The sequence below is a fragment of the Scardinius erythrophthalmus genome, assembly GCF_964197995.2.
Source record: "Scardinius erythrophthalmus genome assembly, chromosome: 4".
In the NCBI taxonomy this organism is placed as follows: Eukaryota; Metazoa; Chordata; class Actinopteri; order Cypriniformes; family Leuciscidae; genus Scardinius; species Scardinius erythrophthalmus.
This window is the reverse complement of record NC_138224.1, coordinates 15,216,104-15,234,269: the sequence shown is the minus strand read 5'-3', so window position 1 is coordinate 15,234,269 and position 18,166 is coordinate 15,216,104. Positions and strand designations below refer to the sequence as shown.

General features: G+C 40.1%; 1 protein-coding gene across 2 annotated transcripts; it reads right to left on the bottom strand.

The window, feature by feature from the left end:
- Positions 1-194: 194 nt before the first annotated feature.
- On the bottom strand, positions 195-17,931 carry ppp6r2a (protein phosphatase 6, regulatory subunit 2a). Of its 2 annotated transcripts, none has more exons than XM_081364045.1 (24): positions 17,547-17,931; positions 15,506-15,665; positions 13,079-13,342; positions 11,548-11,734; positions 11,290-11,427; positions 10,838-10,903; positions 10,612-10,724; positions 10,350-10,463; positions 10,100-10,226; positions 9,158-9,310; positions 8,788-9,021; positions 7,961-8,025; positions 7,703-7,818; positions 7,512-7,597; positions 6,905-6,985; positions 6,715-6,812; positions 6,522-6,579; positions 6,290-6,417; positions 6,066-6,205; positions 5,845-5,980; positions 5,650-5,702; positions 5,148-5,319; positions 3,323-3,424; positions 195-3,234 (listed from the first exon to the last, which is right to left on the bottom strand). In XM_081364045.1, the coding sequence occupies exons 3-24, from the start codon at positions 13,303-13,305 to the stop codon at positions 3,186-3,188; spliced, it is 2,643 nt and encodes an 880-aa protein (XP_081220171.1). In that variant the 5' UTR covers positions 13,306-13,342; positions 15,506-15,665; positions 17,547-17,931; the 3' UTR covers positions 195-3,185. The 2 variants fall into 2 exon arrangements, with proteins under 2 accessions (XP_081220171.1, XP_081220172.1); XM_081364046.1 differs by having other exon boundaries at positions 16,423-17,883.
- Between the last annotated feature and the right edge of the window lie 235 nt (positions 17,932-18,166).

Genomic DNA, 18,166 nt, shown 5'->3' with positions numbered 1-18,166 from the left:
ACCCCCAAGAATAACCCTAGCATCTGTTCTGCCTCATCAAAGCATGCTGCACACATCCAAATTGGTGCATGTGTTTATAAAGTAGATTGTAGATTCCTGGAAGGCATCCATTCGGTTCTCACTGGCCTAAGAAAAGACCAGAGAAGGTTTCAAAGCACACAGCTGCACAAGAAAGAGATGGGGAATTTCACTGTCAGCTTAACTGATAAAAATCATTTCTCTCAATAACAGATTTATTCCATTCTGAAAATATCAAAATATATATAGGTACTGATGTAGGCAACAATATAATGTACAGACCCAGTCTATACAAATGTCAATTTGTTATTGGCTGATAACTACTTTTTATGCCATCAATGAATACCTTATATTCTGACAAGTCACATTTAAAAACTATATCTCCTTGTCTCCATTTTTGAATGCTTTAAAACAAATGACTAGTGGGAAGTTCAGAACGTGAAGTGCTCTGAAACATGGTAATTAATTCATTTATCCTGCAGCATGTGTCCTTGCCCTCCACCTGCTCAAATCCAGCATCATTATAATGGCATGTCGATATATAACCACTATTTACAAGTGCATGAAACACATCCAGAGGGAGAGGATTTGAGAATGGGAGGGAGCTCGTACAGCTGTAGAACTCCTTAAAATGTTCCGGGTTCAATGCTGTCAGTTACCACAGAATAATTTCGACCTCTTTAGTTTCTAATAAACAAAAAAATAACGAGTTACTTAAGCTGTAGTTGTTGTCAAATTCGTGTTTTATCAATGGGGCTAACGTACTGTCCTAGTCCAATTTGTTTGTTGCTTTGCAAAGTAATAATGACCGTTTGACCGTACATTATCCTGCTTAGTACACGGAAAATAAATACGCGGAAATGGAAAAGCGATTTGAGTTGAAATTACCTGATTTATTTCCTACTAGAAGTGATAACGGAGACACTAGATGGCGCAAGTTGAGTTTTAGTATGAAACGAAAGTGCGAACGTTGCTTGCTATTGACGACACCGATCGACCAATCAGAATCGAGTATTCCAAGTGGCGCTATCACGTGTCCTGTCTTTACAACAATGTTTAATGATATACCACATTAGAAACAGCAACAATTTAAACGTTTATTTCAGAGCAATGTCTTAAAATAAACTTACACAAGAAGTGGACGACCGGAAACACGATGTTTGTTTGTTTCCAATCCGAGGAACGAGTCAAAATTATTTTGTTTTGATACAGTCGAACCCGGAACAGTCATTAAAATTAAATGTTTTTTGGCAGCTCTTGAAAATAATACATCATCTGTTAAATATCTATCCGTGTAACTGAGACTCTCAATGGGACGATGAATGAATACAAGGCTCTTAACACTCAATCTGTGATGTACAGAAACAGTTCAGACTCCAGACACATGAACAGAATTGAACAGAGCAATATTTTGGTTGCTGAAGATCACATAAATTAGAATCTCTACAATATGTAAAATAATATTGGTTAAAGTTAAAAATAAGATTTTTTTTAAAACATTTAAAGAAAAAAAAGGCAAATACATACGTTTGGCTTCGGAAACAAACCTATTTGAACATGTCATAGATATATGAAGCAGAGTCAATGGAGACTTTACACTCCAGCGGCAAAGACCATAAAGAGAGAAATAAACATGATGTTCCAATGCATGATGGGAAACCAGGTCTCCACACTAACACCTCAATAAGTGCAAAATAAATAATGCAATATCCCAATCCTGTAATCCAACAGATTTGGAACCATTTTAAGCTTGCAGAGATATGATACGTGAATTTTGCTAGCCAAAAAATTCCTGGAGGAAAAGAATCACATGAAATTTTACAAGAGGTGGATCTTGGTATTTCCAACGAGAACTTCCGGAAGGTTCTGAGACAAGTTCAAAAAGTCTTTCTGACAGCATATAACAAGTTCTGATTAAAACAAAAAACTGGCGATGCATAACATAGGCATAATTTCTTGGCCTCTGGGGGGGTTCATGTGCTGCATTGGCACTGATAAGGATGCAAATAAACTTGTGGTGGTGGTTCTTTTGTGACCGGGTGACATTTAAAAACAGACAAAAAAAAAAAAAAACCTGTTTGCTTTGAGGCAAACCCTTCTGTCCTGTAACAGGGATTTTGAAGGATTTGTGACTTAAGGCAAAGGTCATTATGATTACTTTTAGCTTTAAACCCATGATTCAATTTTCAGAAAGCTTGAGCAGAAAATGCACTAGAAAAGTTGATCAAAGGGGAGGAAAAAAAAAAATGGACGAATGTAATTAAATACAATCAGAAGGTCTTGACTAACTACCTAGAGCGTAGTTGGAAAAAACAGTTGCTTGTATATGCTTGATAAATAACATTTTGCATGCAATAAAAAGAAAAGTCGAAAAAAAATTTTCAACTAGGTCCACCCCCATCATGAATGTATAGTTTACGAATGAGTCGAATTTAAATTAAATGGCTAAACGTTATTGCACAAGTGTCAAAATGGACACCATGTCAGAGTATCAACTCTAATTTCATACATTTCTGCCCCAAAGCACTTCAGAACATTCAAATACATGATTTAATGAGATTAGGCCATAATTATATGTTTAAAAAAAAAATCCTAAAAGTGAACTTTGCGGGGCGGTGACCTGTGCAGAAAAGTGTCAAGCATTACAGAACACTTCAGTTGTGCTTCAACATACAGTAATTGTCGCAGAGGCTGTTGTCAGGCAACGAGGCTTTCGATTTTGCATGAGGATGTTCGAGACGTTATGCAGTGAAGGATGAGCCTGTGCTTTCCAATCAGGACCTTCACATCCCTGTTTTCTTACCATCCAAGGCTGCGAGCGAAAAAGAATCCAGAAAAAAAAAAATTAAGGGAGGGACACAAACCGAGGGGAAAAAAAAGAAGTCCTGACAGATCCTGTAATCACACGCGGTTCACTGCTACATTTAAAACTGTGCATATCCCATACAAAGTTGAAAAGATTAAAAGACTAACACCTCTGAGCACTGTACTGGTTACTGGTTTTTGTTACATGCCCCTGTCTTCCTCCTCCAATGATGGGCTGATTGGCAGTATCCAGGACCAATAACATGGCAGCATTCTTTTATTTAAACACCAAAAGTGGTATTGAGGTTTGGGGGTTCAAAATGGAAGAGGCGGAGAGTGGGTCGGACTCCTATCCAGAGCCTTCAGACCGGTCCGTTAGGCGTAACCTCAGCGGGAGTGGGTGCCTCGACTCTGTAGAGGCATGAGAGCGATTAAGAGAGGATGGAGGCAGTTTTTTTATCCATCATATAACATCAGCTTACTACACATTCACTGTTACCTCGTCTCCGTCACAGTGGTGGCATCTGACTCTTCTGTAAGCGCTGAAGACTTGCTACCGTCGGTGATGCTGAGCTTCTCCAGAGCGTCAGTAGGCACCTCGCTGCAGAGAAAAGGTGCAGCCGCCAAATACTTTTACACATCAATAATCACTCTTCGAAAATCAGTTCAATCATTTGAATCACTTGGACAAGTGGAGTGAGAGGTATTCAAAAGGTGATGTCACGTTAGCTAAAGTTGGTGGGCTAAAACAGTCCACTGTCAATAGTTTAGCGATGAAGCATGGCTCACAGCGAAATCAATTTCAAACCAAGCAGCTTTCTGTTGGTCAACATTGGAAATTTGCGCGACAAATATGAATCCATTGCGAAATCTTTGTCACAAAAATTCCCAATTGCGTGGATTCTTATTAAAATGGCCACCCAGGGTCCGAAATTAACTTTTTGTCTCACCTGCCACGGGGACTGGTAAATGAAAAAATCCACCAGCCAACTGGCCAAAATAATAAACAGCCTTTTTTTGTCACATATACATTAATTTCAGTACATTTAAAGGTGCATTATGCAACTTTTCATGTTAAAAATACCCGTTTTTCTAACCCATACATGCTTAAACAATTGCCTGATGGGCTGAATGAGCCCTTCTCTGATCACTGCGATTGCCTCTATAATCCTGTACAGTAAAATAAATAAGAGGGATTCGGGCCGAATTTGAGACTGGGCGTGACGTCATGCGCGTTCAGTTGCAGTGTTGCAGTTTCATTTGTCGCCAGAGGGGGGCATAGTTCTGCAAAAACTCAGAGACTTGCGTTATGCACCTTTAATTGAGATAATAAGGTATTATGTTGAATACAAACATAAAAAAATTGTCCAGAGAATGACAATGTATAGTAAAAAAAAATCTATATATTGATCAAAATGTAATCAACTTTATTTGTAAAGCACTTATAGGAACTGTAGTTGACCTAAAAGTGCTGTACAGAGTACAAAAATGCCAAACAGTAGGCACACAATGAAAACAAATGAAACATGTCAGATACAATGAATAAGCTTGAATAAACATTGCCATAAGCGCTGTCACAGAAGTTTTCAAGAGTAGAGGCTCCGATTGAGCCAGGGTCACAGACACGCAGGCAGTGTGACACTTGCTGTGTTCACGGTCACGAATGTTCTCAAGTTTCATCGTTTTATTTCCAATGACAAATGAGTTGTTTCTGTTTTTATCTTTAGCATACTGGTGACACACAGAACAACTCATCACGACAGCGTCAGAATCATATTGTAGCCAGCCTCTTGAAACTCCGTTATCTCCAAACGTCCATTTCTCACAAAACTTTATTTTTTTATGTAATTCGTCCCCCTTTTCGTCTGTGGGTTTTCGTTTCAAAGGTTGGCTCACTCCAGGTAAATGTCGCCACATAACAGCTAATAGCTGCAGACCGGAAGTTAGCTGCAGTACTAGCTAGCAACAGACCGTCTCTAGTGCTCCAAGTCTCGCGGCACTGTTTACCTTACGGCATCCGAGACAGTGCCGCGAGACTTGGAGCACTAGAGACGTTCTGTGGCTAGCTAACCTCGTCCCCAGATTAGTGACTGGCAAACACAACAACTCCGAGCCATCATGCCAGATATTTTATAACATTACAAAATGCAATTGTAATAAACATTTTATTACATTACTATTTTGGTATGAACCGCCAGTGTGGCGGGTAGCCTTTTGAGATTTACTCGCCAAACGGAAAATCTACCCGCATTTGGCGCTTGGCGGGTGTTAATTTCGGACCCTGTGGCCGCCTAAAACGCTTAATAGTGTGTAAGTGTTCTTACCTCGAGGGAGCTGTTATCTGGTTGGCAGGTTTAGGAGTACCCTCAGCCTTATGTTCTCCAGGGTCCTCTTCACTGTCTGAGCCTCCAGATGAGCTGCTGTCTGAGGCCACCAGAGGGGCTTTTTGCTCAGGACTTCCTTCCCATCCTCCTGTAGCTGAACCACTGCCAGCCACTGAAAAAAAAAATTAGACACTTTCAGGTACCAAACGGCGAAATTTCAACCCTCTTCTAAGTTTTCCTAGTTTATCTACTTCAACAGTATTACTGCACCATGCCATTAACATGTAAATGTAGGCAATCATGTGGCAATGTTTTGGGGTTTAATTTTTGCAGCTCAGATTTTATATATGGGCTTTTTGGACTGGAGAGGAAGCTGAGTTATAAAAGTTACAGTACATATTACTGGTACTCAAAAGATCAAGGAAAACGTGATTCCCAAAAATATTACCACTTTTAATCCGATCAGATACATTTAAGACAAAAAAAAATCAGTGCTACTCACAGTCCTTCCCGTGGCCTTGTTGAGGCTGTCCCTCAGTGTTGCTGGACTCTGTGCTGTAATGTAAATATAAATGTATTAGGAGAGATAAAGGCACTCCCATAATTCAAATATCCAAACAAACCAATATTTTCTGCTCGCTTTAACATTCCAAAACAGTGTCATATGTAGCATGAAGTGCTCTTTAGTGGTCTTTACCTGCTGAAAGGCTGGAATTCAGTGAAGGTGGCCCAGCCTGTGTCCTGCGAACCCGCATTGCCCTGCTGAGGGGAGCCACCCCAGGCACCAGAGGAGCTCACCTCCGTCTCACCAAAACTAGCTGCCCAGCCTGAGTCTGTGCACAACACAAATACAAAGAATGTTAACTGAATGAATTCAGCTGAAAGATTCAGAGTTGTGGAGGATGATGTAGCACTCACTCTGATTCTGAGCTGCTGTCGACTGCTGAGGACTCGCCTCTTCCTCAACATCCTCTTCCTCAGAGGCCGACCCGCAGCCTCCACCCCCATTCTTCACGGCACTCTTGGGTGAACTTTCTGAAGAAAGAGACACCCCAAACCTGGAAACAATAAATAGAGAATGTAACTTCAATAAACAAAACAGCAGAATCTATTTCCTTAAGCATATCAACTGTGTGCTGTACCTCGATCTGGATTTGATTTGTGTTGCATAGTTAATTTCTTTTTCATCCCAAATATCCTCCTCTTCCTCACAGTCATCAAACTGCTGGATTCTTTCTTTACAACACGCCTCAAAAGCTGCAGCATTGGCCTACAGGAGCACAAAAATAAAAATAAACGAATAAAGCATCAAAACTCAGCAGAGTTTAGTGATAGTTTGAATAATGAATGGTGTTTTCAGTGTCAGGCACTTACACTATGATCATCTGCGTCTATGTTAAAGTTAATTTCAGCAATCCGATCGAATGCAGCACTGCAAGATTTAAAGAGGACATTTCAATGACAATCTTCACCACAAAATTTATCAAAGCAGTACATCAATGCAAGTCTCTGCAGCATTCTGAAATGTATTTCAACGCTTATCACTGGATCTGAGAAGCTCACTCACTTGATATTTTCATCATGTTCACTGAACTCTTCATCATTAAAACCAAACTGATCCACAAAGTTGGCGGTCATCTGCTGAATCTGGTAATCAGAGAACGCCTAAAAGGCAAAAAAAAAAAATTCCACACGTATCCAGTTAGCTTTAAGGAGCTTAAAGTAGACTCAAGCTGGCTTTATTTGTTGCTTCTTACCTGTTGAATAGATAGATCATTGGGGAACGGGCTCTCCATGTCATCATCTTCACTAGATGAGTGCAAGTTATGGGTGCTCACCTGGAACACAGGATGAGAACCAATCTGAAATCAGCGTTAAACCATGTAACATTCTCTGAAAATGACATTTATTTAAATAAACCTCAAAACGTAACCCTGATGATTGGTGTCTACTATAATGAACAGAGCTTTAAAAGCCATTTTGACGATTCAAGGTGTGATGTTGCATCTTAATGGTGTATGTTTCAGGAAAGTGAAGAAGCACTAAGCATCACTGGAATATTTACTATTATCATTTGTATTAGTTGACAGATTTGTTAACTCTCTCAAAACACATTTTGAAAGAGAAAAAGCCGGAATGATTATATTCTTGCGCTGAGATTAAAAGAAACAAAAGATAATTCATATTTAATAATATAATAATAATTGTATTAGTGTTTATAATTTGTGATTTAATAATTCATGCATCAGAAGGGTTTAAACTGTACTCTCTTCACTCAAATCTGATGTAAATTTCCATTACATTGACTAACTTTAAATTCATCGGCCCAATGCAATGAAATGTGTGTGTGAATGCATTCCTCACCAAATCCACTGTGTTTCTCCTGTTGGTCTCTCTTAAAGTCTCACCCACAAAACTCTCCCAGCGGCCTCTGCAGTCCTCTGGCAGCTCTGTGGATATACAACTCTTTTTAATCCAAGTAATCACACTCTTATCTCAGCCATCATCACTGCATAAACTCTGTGGTTCTTTTGGCATGTTCCTGCACTACAAACCTTTAATTAGGTCATTAATTTGAGAGTGAGCCAGCCCTTTCTCCAGGTTTTGAACAACAGTGTTTGCAATTCTTGTCAGGTGACCCATGTTTCCCCTCCGCCTGCCCCCTTCAGTCCTAGGTAGAGAAACTTTAATCAGCAAACAAGACACATACTGACATAATGATGGGTATGAAGATGAGCTTCATGGGACTAACACACGTGTGCTAGAGACTCACTGCATATAAATCAATGACAGTAAACAGAAGCAGCTCTTACTGGATTTTGTCATTTTCCTCCCAAGCATCCAGAATCCTTTGCACCAGCCGGCAATGCTGGAAGAGCTGAGGAAAGCAGACAGCCAACATTGTGAATAATGAATAACAGGAAACACAAAGAGAGTGTGAGAGAAAGAGAGTGTTAAAAAAAACGATAAAGAGCAGCAAACTAAAGTAACACACCTATACTCAACAAACCACAAGATTTGAGCTATCATTCATGCTGTAGTATAAATGGTGCAGGATGAATTAAAGGTCAAATTTCAGTGCTTAAGCTTTGTGGTTTGTTCAGATTCTTGAACCGAAGTATGTGCAATGCACTACCGTTCCAAAGTTTAGGGTTATTTTTTCATCTTTTTGAAAAGTATTTTAAGAACAGTAATATTGCTATAACTGTTTTCTATTTTAATATTTGTAAAATGTAATTTATTCCTGTGATGGCAAAGCTGAATTTTCAGCAGCCATTACTCCAGTCTCACTGTCACATGATCGTTCAGAAAGCATTCTAGTATGATGATTTGGTGCAAACTAACATTTTAGAATTATCAATGTTGAAAACAGTTGAGCTGCTTAATATTTTTGTTAAAAAAAAACAGCATTTACTTGAAACCGATATCTTTTGTAATATTATACGTGTTTTTACTGTAACTTTTGATCCATTTAATGCATCCTTGCTACAAAATAAAAATTGTGACCAAACTTTTGATTGAAAGTATATTTGCAGTGAAGCCCAACTACCCTGTTTCCTCTAAGATAATCTGACAACCTGCCAAGCGCTGTAAGAAAGCGGTAATGATCGAAAACAGATATGAACTACAGATGGCCTACATTGACAACAAGGGCATCTTGAACTGGTGTGTTTGCTGGATCTGAGCTGCTGTTCTGGCCAGGTGTTCCCTCCTCCGCCTGGGTGCCTGTGCCAGTAGCTGGTGGTCTCTCCTCGTGATTCTGCATACCTGGGTTCTGGAAGTCCGTGTGGACAGAGTGGTTCAGGATGGATGCCACACACAGCTCCACTTGCAAGTGCAAGAAATTATTCCAGGTGTATTTAAAGAATAAATCCTGCAACCAGAGAGTGAGGGAAAGAGGAAGCCAGGAGAAGAGAAAAATAAATGATGAAAAACAAGATCGTCCACCCACAGCCAGCTCATAGTGTTGAGTCTGCGATATTCAGTGTGGGTGTGTGTAAGTGATTTACCAACAGCAGGTCCATGGTGTTGAGTCTGCAGATCTCTTGGCAGATGCTGAGGTCGCAAGTCTGCAGCAGAGAAGCCACCAGTCTGGCCACATGAAGGCGGGCGCTCCCAAGGGGCTGCTCCAGAACGCCCACTGTGGTGAGTATTGCACTTCTCTGTTTTACAGCAAGTGAAGGGAGAGTTACACATTGTTAGAGGGCCATCACTCTCCCCACTGCACAGTGATTGTCGAGACAGTAGCTCTGCTCCAAAACTTAGTAAGCCAACATAGACTGACACAATTTAAGGCATCATTAAAATGATGCTCCTGAAGACTGTTCTAAAAGATCGGCAGCAATATTATGCTACCTTCTAAGACACCCTTAAGTCACAACAAAATGGAAGTAGCTTATTTCTTGCAACAGAACGTTTCTTCCGAAATGTGACGTACTCCAAGCATAACAGATTATCAATAAAAAGGGTAGACTTTGTTTCTCCCCATTGGTTGTTGATTGGATTTTGTGATGTGGGCATTGCACTCCAAAATGAATGTGAGCTTTGCAGTCGATTGTGGTGGGGTGGGGCAAGTTATGACATTTTGATTTCAAATTACACTGTAATAAAAAAAAAATTAAACAAGCATAGATGAATCGTTTGCAATAAGATCAATATACTATGCATCAGATTTTATCGCAATCGAGTCTCTCAATGAGCTTATTGTGAAGAGTGCCATTTAAGTGACAGGAAGGGGATGTCACCTATTTAGAGCGTTCAAAATCAGTCACTTAGAAGGTTTCACTTCAGTTATGTAGGCAGCTTAAGTTTTGAAACAGAGCAAAAATCATCTGTGCAAAAAAACATTTTGCTTGTATCTTTACTATAAACAAAATATTATAAACAAAAAAGCCCTGAGATGACATTTATACACAGATAGAGTTTAGTTGCATGTGTGTGTGTGTTTGTACCATAGGAGGGTTCAGTAGGAGCTGCTGGAAGTCCTTTAAATGAGGCTCAATAGCACGTAAAATACTGCTGTTGACAGTGTAAGACCTTTCACATCCCTGAGAATACAGGTCCATCAGACCCTCCAGCCTAACAACACCAGACACAGAGATAACAGAAGGTCATGGAAAGATAAAAAAAGGGAGAACAGCAAATGTCCGAGCATGGCTGTTTATTTTAGGTTTAATTAGGCCCTATAATGGATGAACTCACCCTGACCTTCGTGACTCCAGTAACGTAAGAAGCACTTGCGTTCCATTGACGACAGAAGCTTCAGTCCTATCCCCTTCAAACATGTTCTTCAAAAGCTCTCCCACATTCTCTCGTCTACAAAGACATCAACATGAGTGGATGAGATACAAAAACAGCGATTACATCAGAGAAACAAGCACTGTCTGGTCATCAGTCTTTATTGAGTGAGAGAATTCTTATTCTCACATGACTGTGATCTTAGCTTATCAGATTGGGCACTTACGACTCCAGGACAGCGAGTAAGGGGTCTGGTTCTGTGACCTCTGACAGCTGATTGGCCTGGTCTCGACTGAGTCGGATTATGTCACAAAGAGTCTGGGATGCATTAGATTGTCTCTGCAGAAGTATTAAGTGAAAAAGAATGTACTTGGATGTTTTTTTTAAACTTCCATAACTTAAATCATGTGGGCTGGAGGTGAAACGTTCAGCAGAGTGAGTGATATTTCTACCTCTTCATCTCTCCCTGTGTGCATGAGCTCTGTGAGTCTCTGGATGAGTCTCTCCTCATTCAGCCACTGCAAACACACACATTCATTCACAGATCAGAATCACAGCCCCGCAATGACGAGTGAGGATTCAGCCAGGGCTTGGAGGATAACAATCAGGATCAATGTCTCGTTTAAGCAATTCAATCATTCACTAGCATTTCTAAAAATGCTTTTGAACAAGATTAACCATCACATGAACCTCTAAATTCACTTGTAGAGTCAACAACACATGGGACCCTTCACACAGAACATATTATTGTATTCAAATATAGTTGGATGCAATAAAAGAAACAGAATGCAGCTCGTAAGTAGTCCGAAATCTGTTCAATCTCATTTATATGCTTAATATACACACACACATATACATACATATATATATATATATATATATATGGAAATATTAGTGTGCTTACATTGAGGACCTCCATCCTCAAAGGGGCAGGCTCTACACAGCTGATGAGGCGCAGCAATAGGTCCATCATGGCCGAGGCATCAATGTGATTCAGCACCAGACTGATAAAGTTGTGTTTTTTCCTTAGGAAAGAGATTACCTGCATGTGGAATAACATACAACTTACTGACAATACAAATAAAACAAATAGCTCAGTATTTCCTTTGTCCTATTTGGTGTGCATTCATATCCCGAACCATGTGAGATCAGGTGTGCGTACCTGTTCTGTTTTACGTGCAATCAAGTTTCCGATGGTTTTGCTGAAGAAAGAGGCCAGTAGGGGATTAAGGGGCGGCTCCTGCTCCAGAAAGTGGTAGAGCTTCTCTAAAAGGGATTCATCTCCACCCAGCTTATCATTGATAAGAGCCACATCAGAGGTCAGGAGCTCGCAGGCAATGTTTGGATACCTAGGTAAACAGAACAAAACAAAAAGTCTATATTACCTTCAAGTTACATGTGACAATGCTATCAAACAGTGAATGCAACTTTGTGGTTCCAACTTCCAACTAAGGCATTTCAAAAGTAACAAAGTTGTTCTGTAGCTCTACTTATCTTCTGTCACTCAGATAGCACTAAGGTAAACACTGGTTAGCTCAGTGGTGCAGTGTTGTCAGTGCCACAAGAGAGGGTAATAAACTTTGCGTCAATGCTTTTATCCTATTGTAGGATTCTGCATTTCACAAAAATATCACTAAGCAAAAAATCTGGATCAGTGCTACTGAGAACATATTTCACTCAATGTAATAACATTTCACAATACTTGGAGAGAAAAGACGTTTTGAGTGAATCCACTTGCTGATTTTAAGACAAATGATTCTGCCTCCTACACACAGAGAACCAAATGATTAGTTTTAAATTAACTGTAATCTCTTTTTCTCTCTCTCCTTCTAACCATATGGTCCCAACAGAGAGCGCTAAAACTGATAGATTTCAACCCTTCAGAACATGAGAGTATTTCATATAGTTTACCTTGAACAGCACAACCCTCACAAAGAGCAACTCTGTTTTAAAACACAAGTAGCAAAATGTTATGCATGAGTGTACACATCACCTTTTAACAAAATCACTTCTCTTTTCTCTTTCCTCTTCCTTCATTTGTCAACTTAAAATGCACATCCCTCCACTTCTCTGCACTTCTACATATTTACAGTCAGTTTTATAGCTCTCCTGTAACCAGGAGCTCCAAGCATGCAGGGCCACCAGTGAACACACCATCATAATTTAACAAGTCGGAATACTTTTTACTGCCAGCTATATTTACATGTAGGCTATAGGTCATTTGCAGTGAATAAACAATTAAGTTGCAGCCACATTAGAGAAATTTCTGCAGGTAAAAAAGGTCCATTTGTCTTTTGACAAAAGTGTAGGGATGTATGAAGCAACGCTCTCACAGAAGTCACTTTTAAACCAAGCAGCTTTCTATTGGTCAACGCAGCAATTTCTCCTGACCAACTTGAACACGAGCAAATTCTGCATCTGGAACCTTTTCACCCTCATGCAAAACTCCAGATTGCATGAAATTGAACCTTTAAACTTTTTTTAAAAAGTGTGTAATTTCCATTCCATTAGCATTACTCGGCGAAACTGAAAATAAAGGCTGTTTTGAACAGGTTTCCTGCACACATCCCCATCTGGCAGTTGTGATGAAACGGGTAGCCCCATCCCAAACTCATGTGATTGGTTGAGCCAGTGTTGCGGTGTCCATTTGGCCAAAACAAGCAAAATAAGGTGCAAAGCTGTGTTTCTCTTACTTGAAGCGTGTTTTCTCCTCCAGATCAGCAGGGGGCTCCTCTGTGATGAGGGTGACCAGCTCCTGCATACATTGATCCTTGGAGAGGAAGAGCAGGAGCTTGCGGTTCTGTGCTTTGCACTCCTGCAGGACATCCTCCTCTTCCATCAACTCTCTCAGAGTCACGCCCTCTCGATCCAGCAGCTGGTCGATATGGGAGGTGTTGTTCAGGTCAAATTTCCAGAACATGATGGCGGCGGTGGCAGCTGCAGCAGGAAGCCCAGGCCTGAATAGAAGACATGAAAGTGAGGATAACATGAAAACAAGCGAGTGATAACGCACAGGGTATTTCTTTTCAAATTAAATATCTATTGCAGAGAAAGCAAACCCCGAATGAGATTGCGATAAGCATGATGAAAATAAAAATCCAAGGTGGTTGATGCATTGAATGAAATGTAGGCATGCAGAATCACCTTGAACCTTTTTTTTATTCAAATGCCACCTGTTGTCCAACACAATGTTGGAAGGCTCCCTGATATAGGTCATTTCTGGTATTTCTGTAGCCTGGCAAGCCAGACCTACATCAAGATGTTAGGTCTGGAAACTCACCATAGACGCGGTTTAATCCGAGGGGCGGGATAAACGGCTGTCTTTCAAATTCCCTCTGCACGCAATAGGACAGCGCTTCAACCAACCAGAGCGTTTTCCCAACAGCGGAGCTAACGTTAGTTGATAGATTCAACTTTTGCCATATCTGGCCGGCAAAACTACGAACACATCTTCCTTTTTTTAAGAATGACTTTTCTCAAAGAAAAACCTAACTCCAAGTCCTCCAGAGTCGTGGAAAAAGCCGATTCGAAAGATGTTCGCCAGCAGCAGCCGTCATTCTTTGTTTTCAAGTCGCAGCCAGGTAACCATCGCAACTCTGTCGTCATATGTTAAGCCCGCCCCGCCTACTCTATACGCGACGTGATTGGCCTGACCCAATCTGGGTTTTTGCAGCTCGAAAGTCTATGGAGAGTTTCTAGACTACCCTGGCTGCAAAATACATTTTGCTGCCGCTAGGGTGCGTCTAGATTTCTAGGCTAGTATTTCTGCATAATTATGACAAATCTGCTTTTTTTTTTTTTGGGGTTGGGAATCGAAAATCGATTTCAATTCTGGTATCGAATACTTAAGGTCAGGAATCGGATACTTGTTATCAATACTTGTTAACATTGTTTATTTCAATTTTCAATTATATCTTTGTTCACTTGTATTTATTTGTGCAATTGCTAATTTGTTTATTTGCTCTTTTTTTAATTACTGAGTGTTTACTTGTCTTCAATAATGCTTGAAATTTATATTAGGGGCTATAGTTGTTTTTGCTATGGTATTTTTCAACCATAGGCAAAAGTTCCTTGTGTAAGTCCAAAAGTGTAGGCCTAAGTGTTCTATAGCCTGTTGATCTTTGTCCATGGTATTCAGGTACAATGAAATGTTTTGCAATAAGACTTAAAATAAATGAATGATATCCAAGTTTGTTGTCCCTTATTGGAATCGAAATTAGGAATCGAAAAGAATCTGAATCGATAAACAGAATCATTAAAATTCAAACCCTAGTATTTACATATTAGAGTGATTAACCACAATTAATTTTGTTATTTCAGAAGTTTCAAGAACTGTATTTTGTTCAATTGAAACAACTAATAAATTAATAAAAAATATTTTATTTTAATATTTATTATTATAATATTATATAATAAATACATTTTACATTAACATGTAAAATGTTATTTTTTTAATTTTGAGATTATTTTAAATTTGTGATAATTTATAAATTCTAATATATTTTAGTAATCTTATGGCCCCCTTGTAAGTTGCTGAAGCCCCTTTGTGAGTTTCGGTCCCCTGGTTGAGAACCACTGATGTGTAGTCTGTTTCAAATCACTCACTTATAAAGTTACATTATGGTAGCCTTAAAAAGCAGCTGTCTATGTAGGCAGCCTAATAGGTTTTGGAACAAAGATTTAGGCTGAGTGGGAGGGGGGGGGGGGGGGGGAGAATAGCGATGGAAAGCAGAACTAACAGATGAAAGAGAATCTGGAGAACAGGAGAATAAGGAAGGGGACAAAAATAATTGATGGACCTTTAAAGCGTCCAGCTAACACATCCCACTCAAAACAAAACATGAAGCAACTGGAACTTGAAGAGCAACTTTCCTTTTAATACTGATTGAAATCACCTGTGCTGTGAAGATTTTCTAACAACTCTGGTCATGAACAAAGCAGACCTTTCCCACAAGATGACTGTTACCCACGCATCACACCCTGGGCGATACATTTCACACAGTCTGATAGGTTTTGCTTGCTCAAAGAGATGTAATCTGTTAGTGAGGCTATGTAAAAGACTCCTCAGGAACTCAAGCACGGGAACATTGATAGCATTTGTTAAGTAAATATATTTTTACCAGCTGATGAAACGTGTGAATCCTTAGTTACACCTCCTCCACAGGCAGACAGGCATTTGAGTGGCAGAATGCAGACAGCACAGAATGACCTAGCATTAATCTGCATGAGGTCCACTTCCCACCAGGCCTTCCTCGAATACACGCCTCAGACGGACTGACACTGGGGAAAAGAATCGAGTATGAGAAAGTGCAAACTCTTCAAAAATCAATGCAGGCATGGTGTAAAACCACTCTGAACCAATGCGACAAACAATGCACAGAGTAAGTACATGATGATGAAGCAATAATGCATAAAAACACACTGCATCATATAGGCCTAGTCTAGGAACCTTGAAATGACGTGCAAGGCTAAAATCAGAACTATGGAAGGTCTTGTAAACTGAAAATGTAGGCGTTTTTACAACCATAATTTCCGTGCCAACAGTGAAAAAATGCACATACACATTATTTTCCATAAATTCACCCCCATACTTACTCTCTAGTAGCAGATACACAGTTATTTTAAGCATTTCAGGCCTTCAGATTTTAAGCACGGTCACATTTCCCATAGTTCGGCAAATTTTCACAGGCAAAATCTAGCCATTGCAATAGGAGTCATGAATTTCACCTGAGGGCAAAACATTTCCTCTCACAGATTTTGCAACAGGTTCAAGTTCAAGATTTCCAGTGCTGACCAACTTGGTTTCGTTTCATACATTAATACATTATTGCTCGACTATAGACAATGTGACCTCACCTTTAGACCAGAAACTAGGAAGTTAAAATAGAAGGATCCACTTAATGTACTGTCCTAAATGAAATGCGGACCTGCAACGTCACATCTTGTACGCATACGGCACTCAAAGCAGCAGCTGGTAACAGCTTCCTTGAGCACAACATATTCATCTGATGACAAACAGCACAGAGAGAATACATACCGGAAAGAATCTCTATCATTGATCTGCAGCTGTGCAAGCTGAAGCAATTCTTTCATTTGGGAAAAGTGGCCAAAAAAAGAAAAAGAGGACTTGTTTCCTTCTTTTATGTGGATGTGGACATGATTGTGTGCACGTGCAGAGCTTAGTATGACAATACCAACCAGAGAACTCCCAAATGAACTCTACACAGGAAAGCAAGTGTCTCTGCTCTACAATTCATCAAAAATAGAAACAGGCAGCAGCACTTGCATGCAGCAAAGCTGCCATACAAAGCAAACACGAGCGGGGATGTTGCATGGGATCTCTTGACAGCAGCAGCTGAGGTCAAATAAGCTGCCATTGATTGCACAACTGTCCAGAAGCTGCCTACTTAGGAAGTTGATCCAGCAACTTGTCCTGACCCCTGGACCCCAGAGGGGGTGTTCCATAGCATTACAAAACTTCAAATGAGATTGCAGTTGTGATACTGAACGATCGTGTTGTACAACTCAATAGTTAAATAACCAGAGAGGATTGACTGACTTCTGAATTACTCATGTTGCTGCTAATGACAACATGATTTGAATCCAATGTTTACAATAGGCGTCAAGAACATACCAGAGCATCATTCACACCTTATAAAGCCGGGGCGGTTAAAGAAGACGTAACGTTACTCCTATCAAACTCACACAAGACGCGACGATGATTTTAAGTGCAGAATAACAGTTTCAGCAGAAAATCTCGACGCTCGCATGTTAACAGCTGGGCCCCGCTAGCAGCCGTTAGCATCAGCTGCTAATATTAACGACAAAACAGGCTTCCGTATTTTCATAACAATCCCAAACTCGACCGAAACAACTCAAATACAAACTCGTTTATAACTCAAAATGGATTAAGATATGTGTAGAGTGCGCTTGGCTTTATTTAACGCTAAATATTGGGATGTTTTCGGTTTGTTTGCTAGCTCGTCTGGCTAACTTCAGCTGAATCTCTGTTACAGAAGTTTCTTCTCCTCTGATGGGAATTAAAACGACACATTTTCTTATCAAAACACTCATGAACAAGCACGGTTTGGTGTAAAGCAGAGACCGTCTGTTCCAGCAGTGCTATCTGCGCAAGTAAACAGTCTGTGCATGTAAGCTTACCCCCGCTATGAGTGTCTGTAGAACGGGCTACTGGTTGTCGGTTAGTACTGGTCTGGCCCGTGCAGTGGAGCAGTGGCGCTGCTGCCCCGCGCGCTCTGTGAAACCCCGCTGCTGCCACGAGATCGTTTTCCTCTCAACTATCTGCCCAAAGCGCGAGCCATCGTCCTCACTAAAGTTGTTTTTCTGCTCTCCTTTATGTATGGGTTAATTTTTTAGGAAATTATTCTGCGGCGAATCACTACGTGGAGTTATCTCGGCCACTCACACGCACGGCGAGGGATGAGGGATCGGAAAATAAAAATCGTTCATATGTTTGTATTCAAAATGGCGAAACTCTGTCATAGACGCGCGCGTGCTGTCAGATTGTTGCCTGCGCATCGAGTGCGCGCTCCACGCGCACAATGCACTATCTTAGACAAGATCAACATAGATTAAAATAATAATAAAAACAATCATAATAGAAGTACATAGGCCTAAAGAAAAAAGGGAATATAAAAGAAAACTACAAGGTAAAAATACAATAAACCAAATAAAATAAATGTGATTTTTTTCCTCATACTTTTGTTGAAATCATAACATTGTTTTCAAACTTTAATTAAGATAAACCAGGCTTTTTTAAA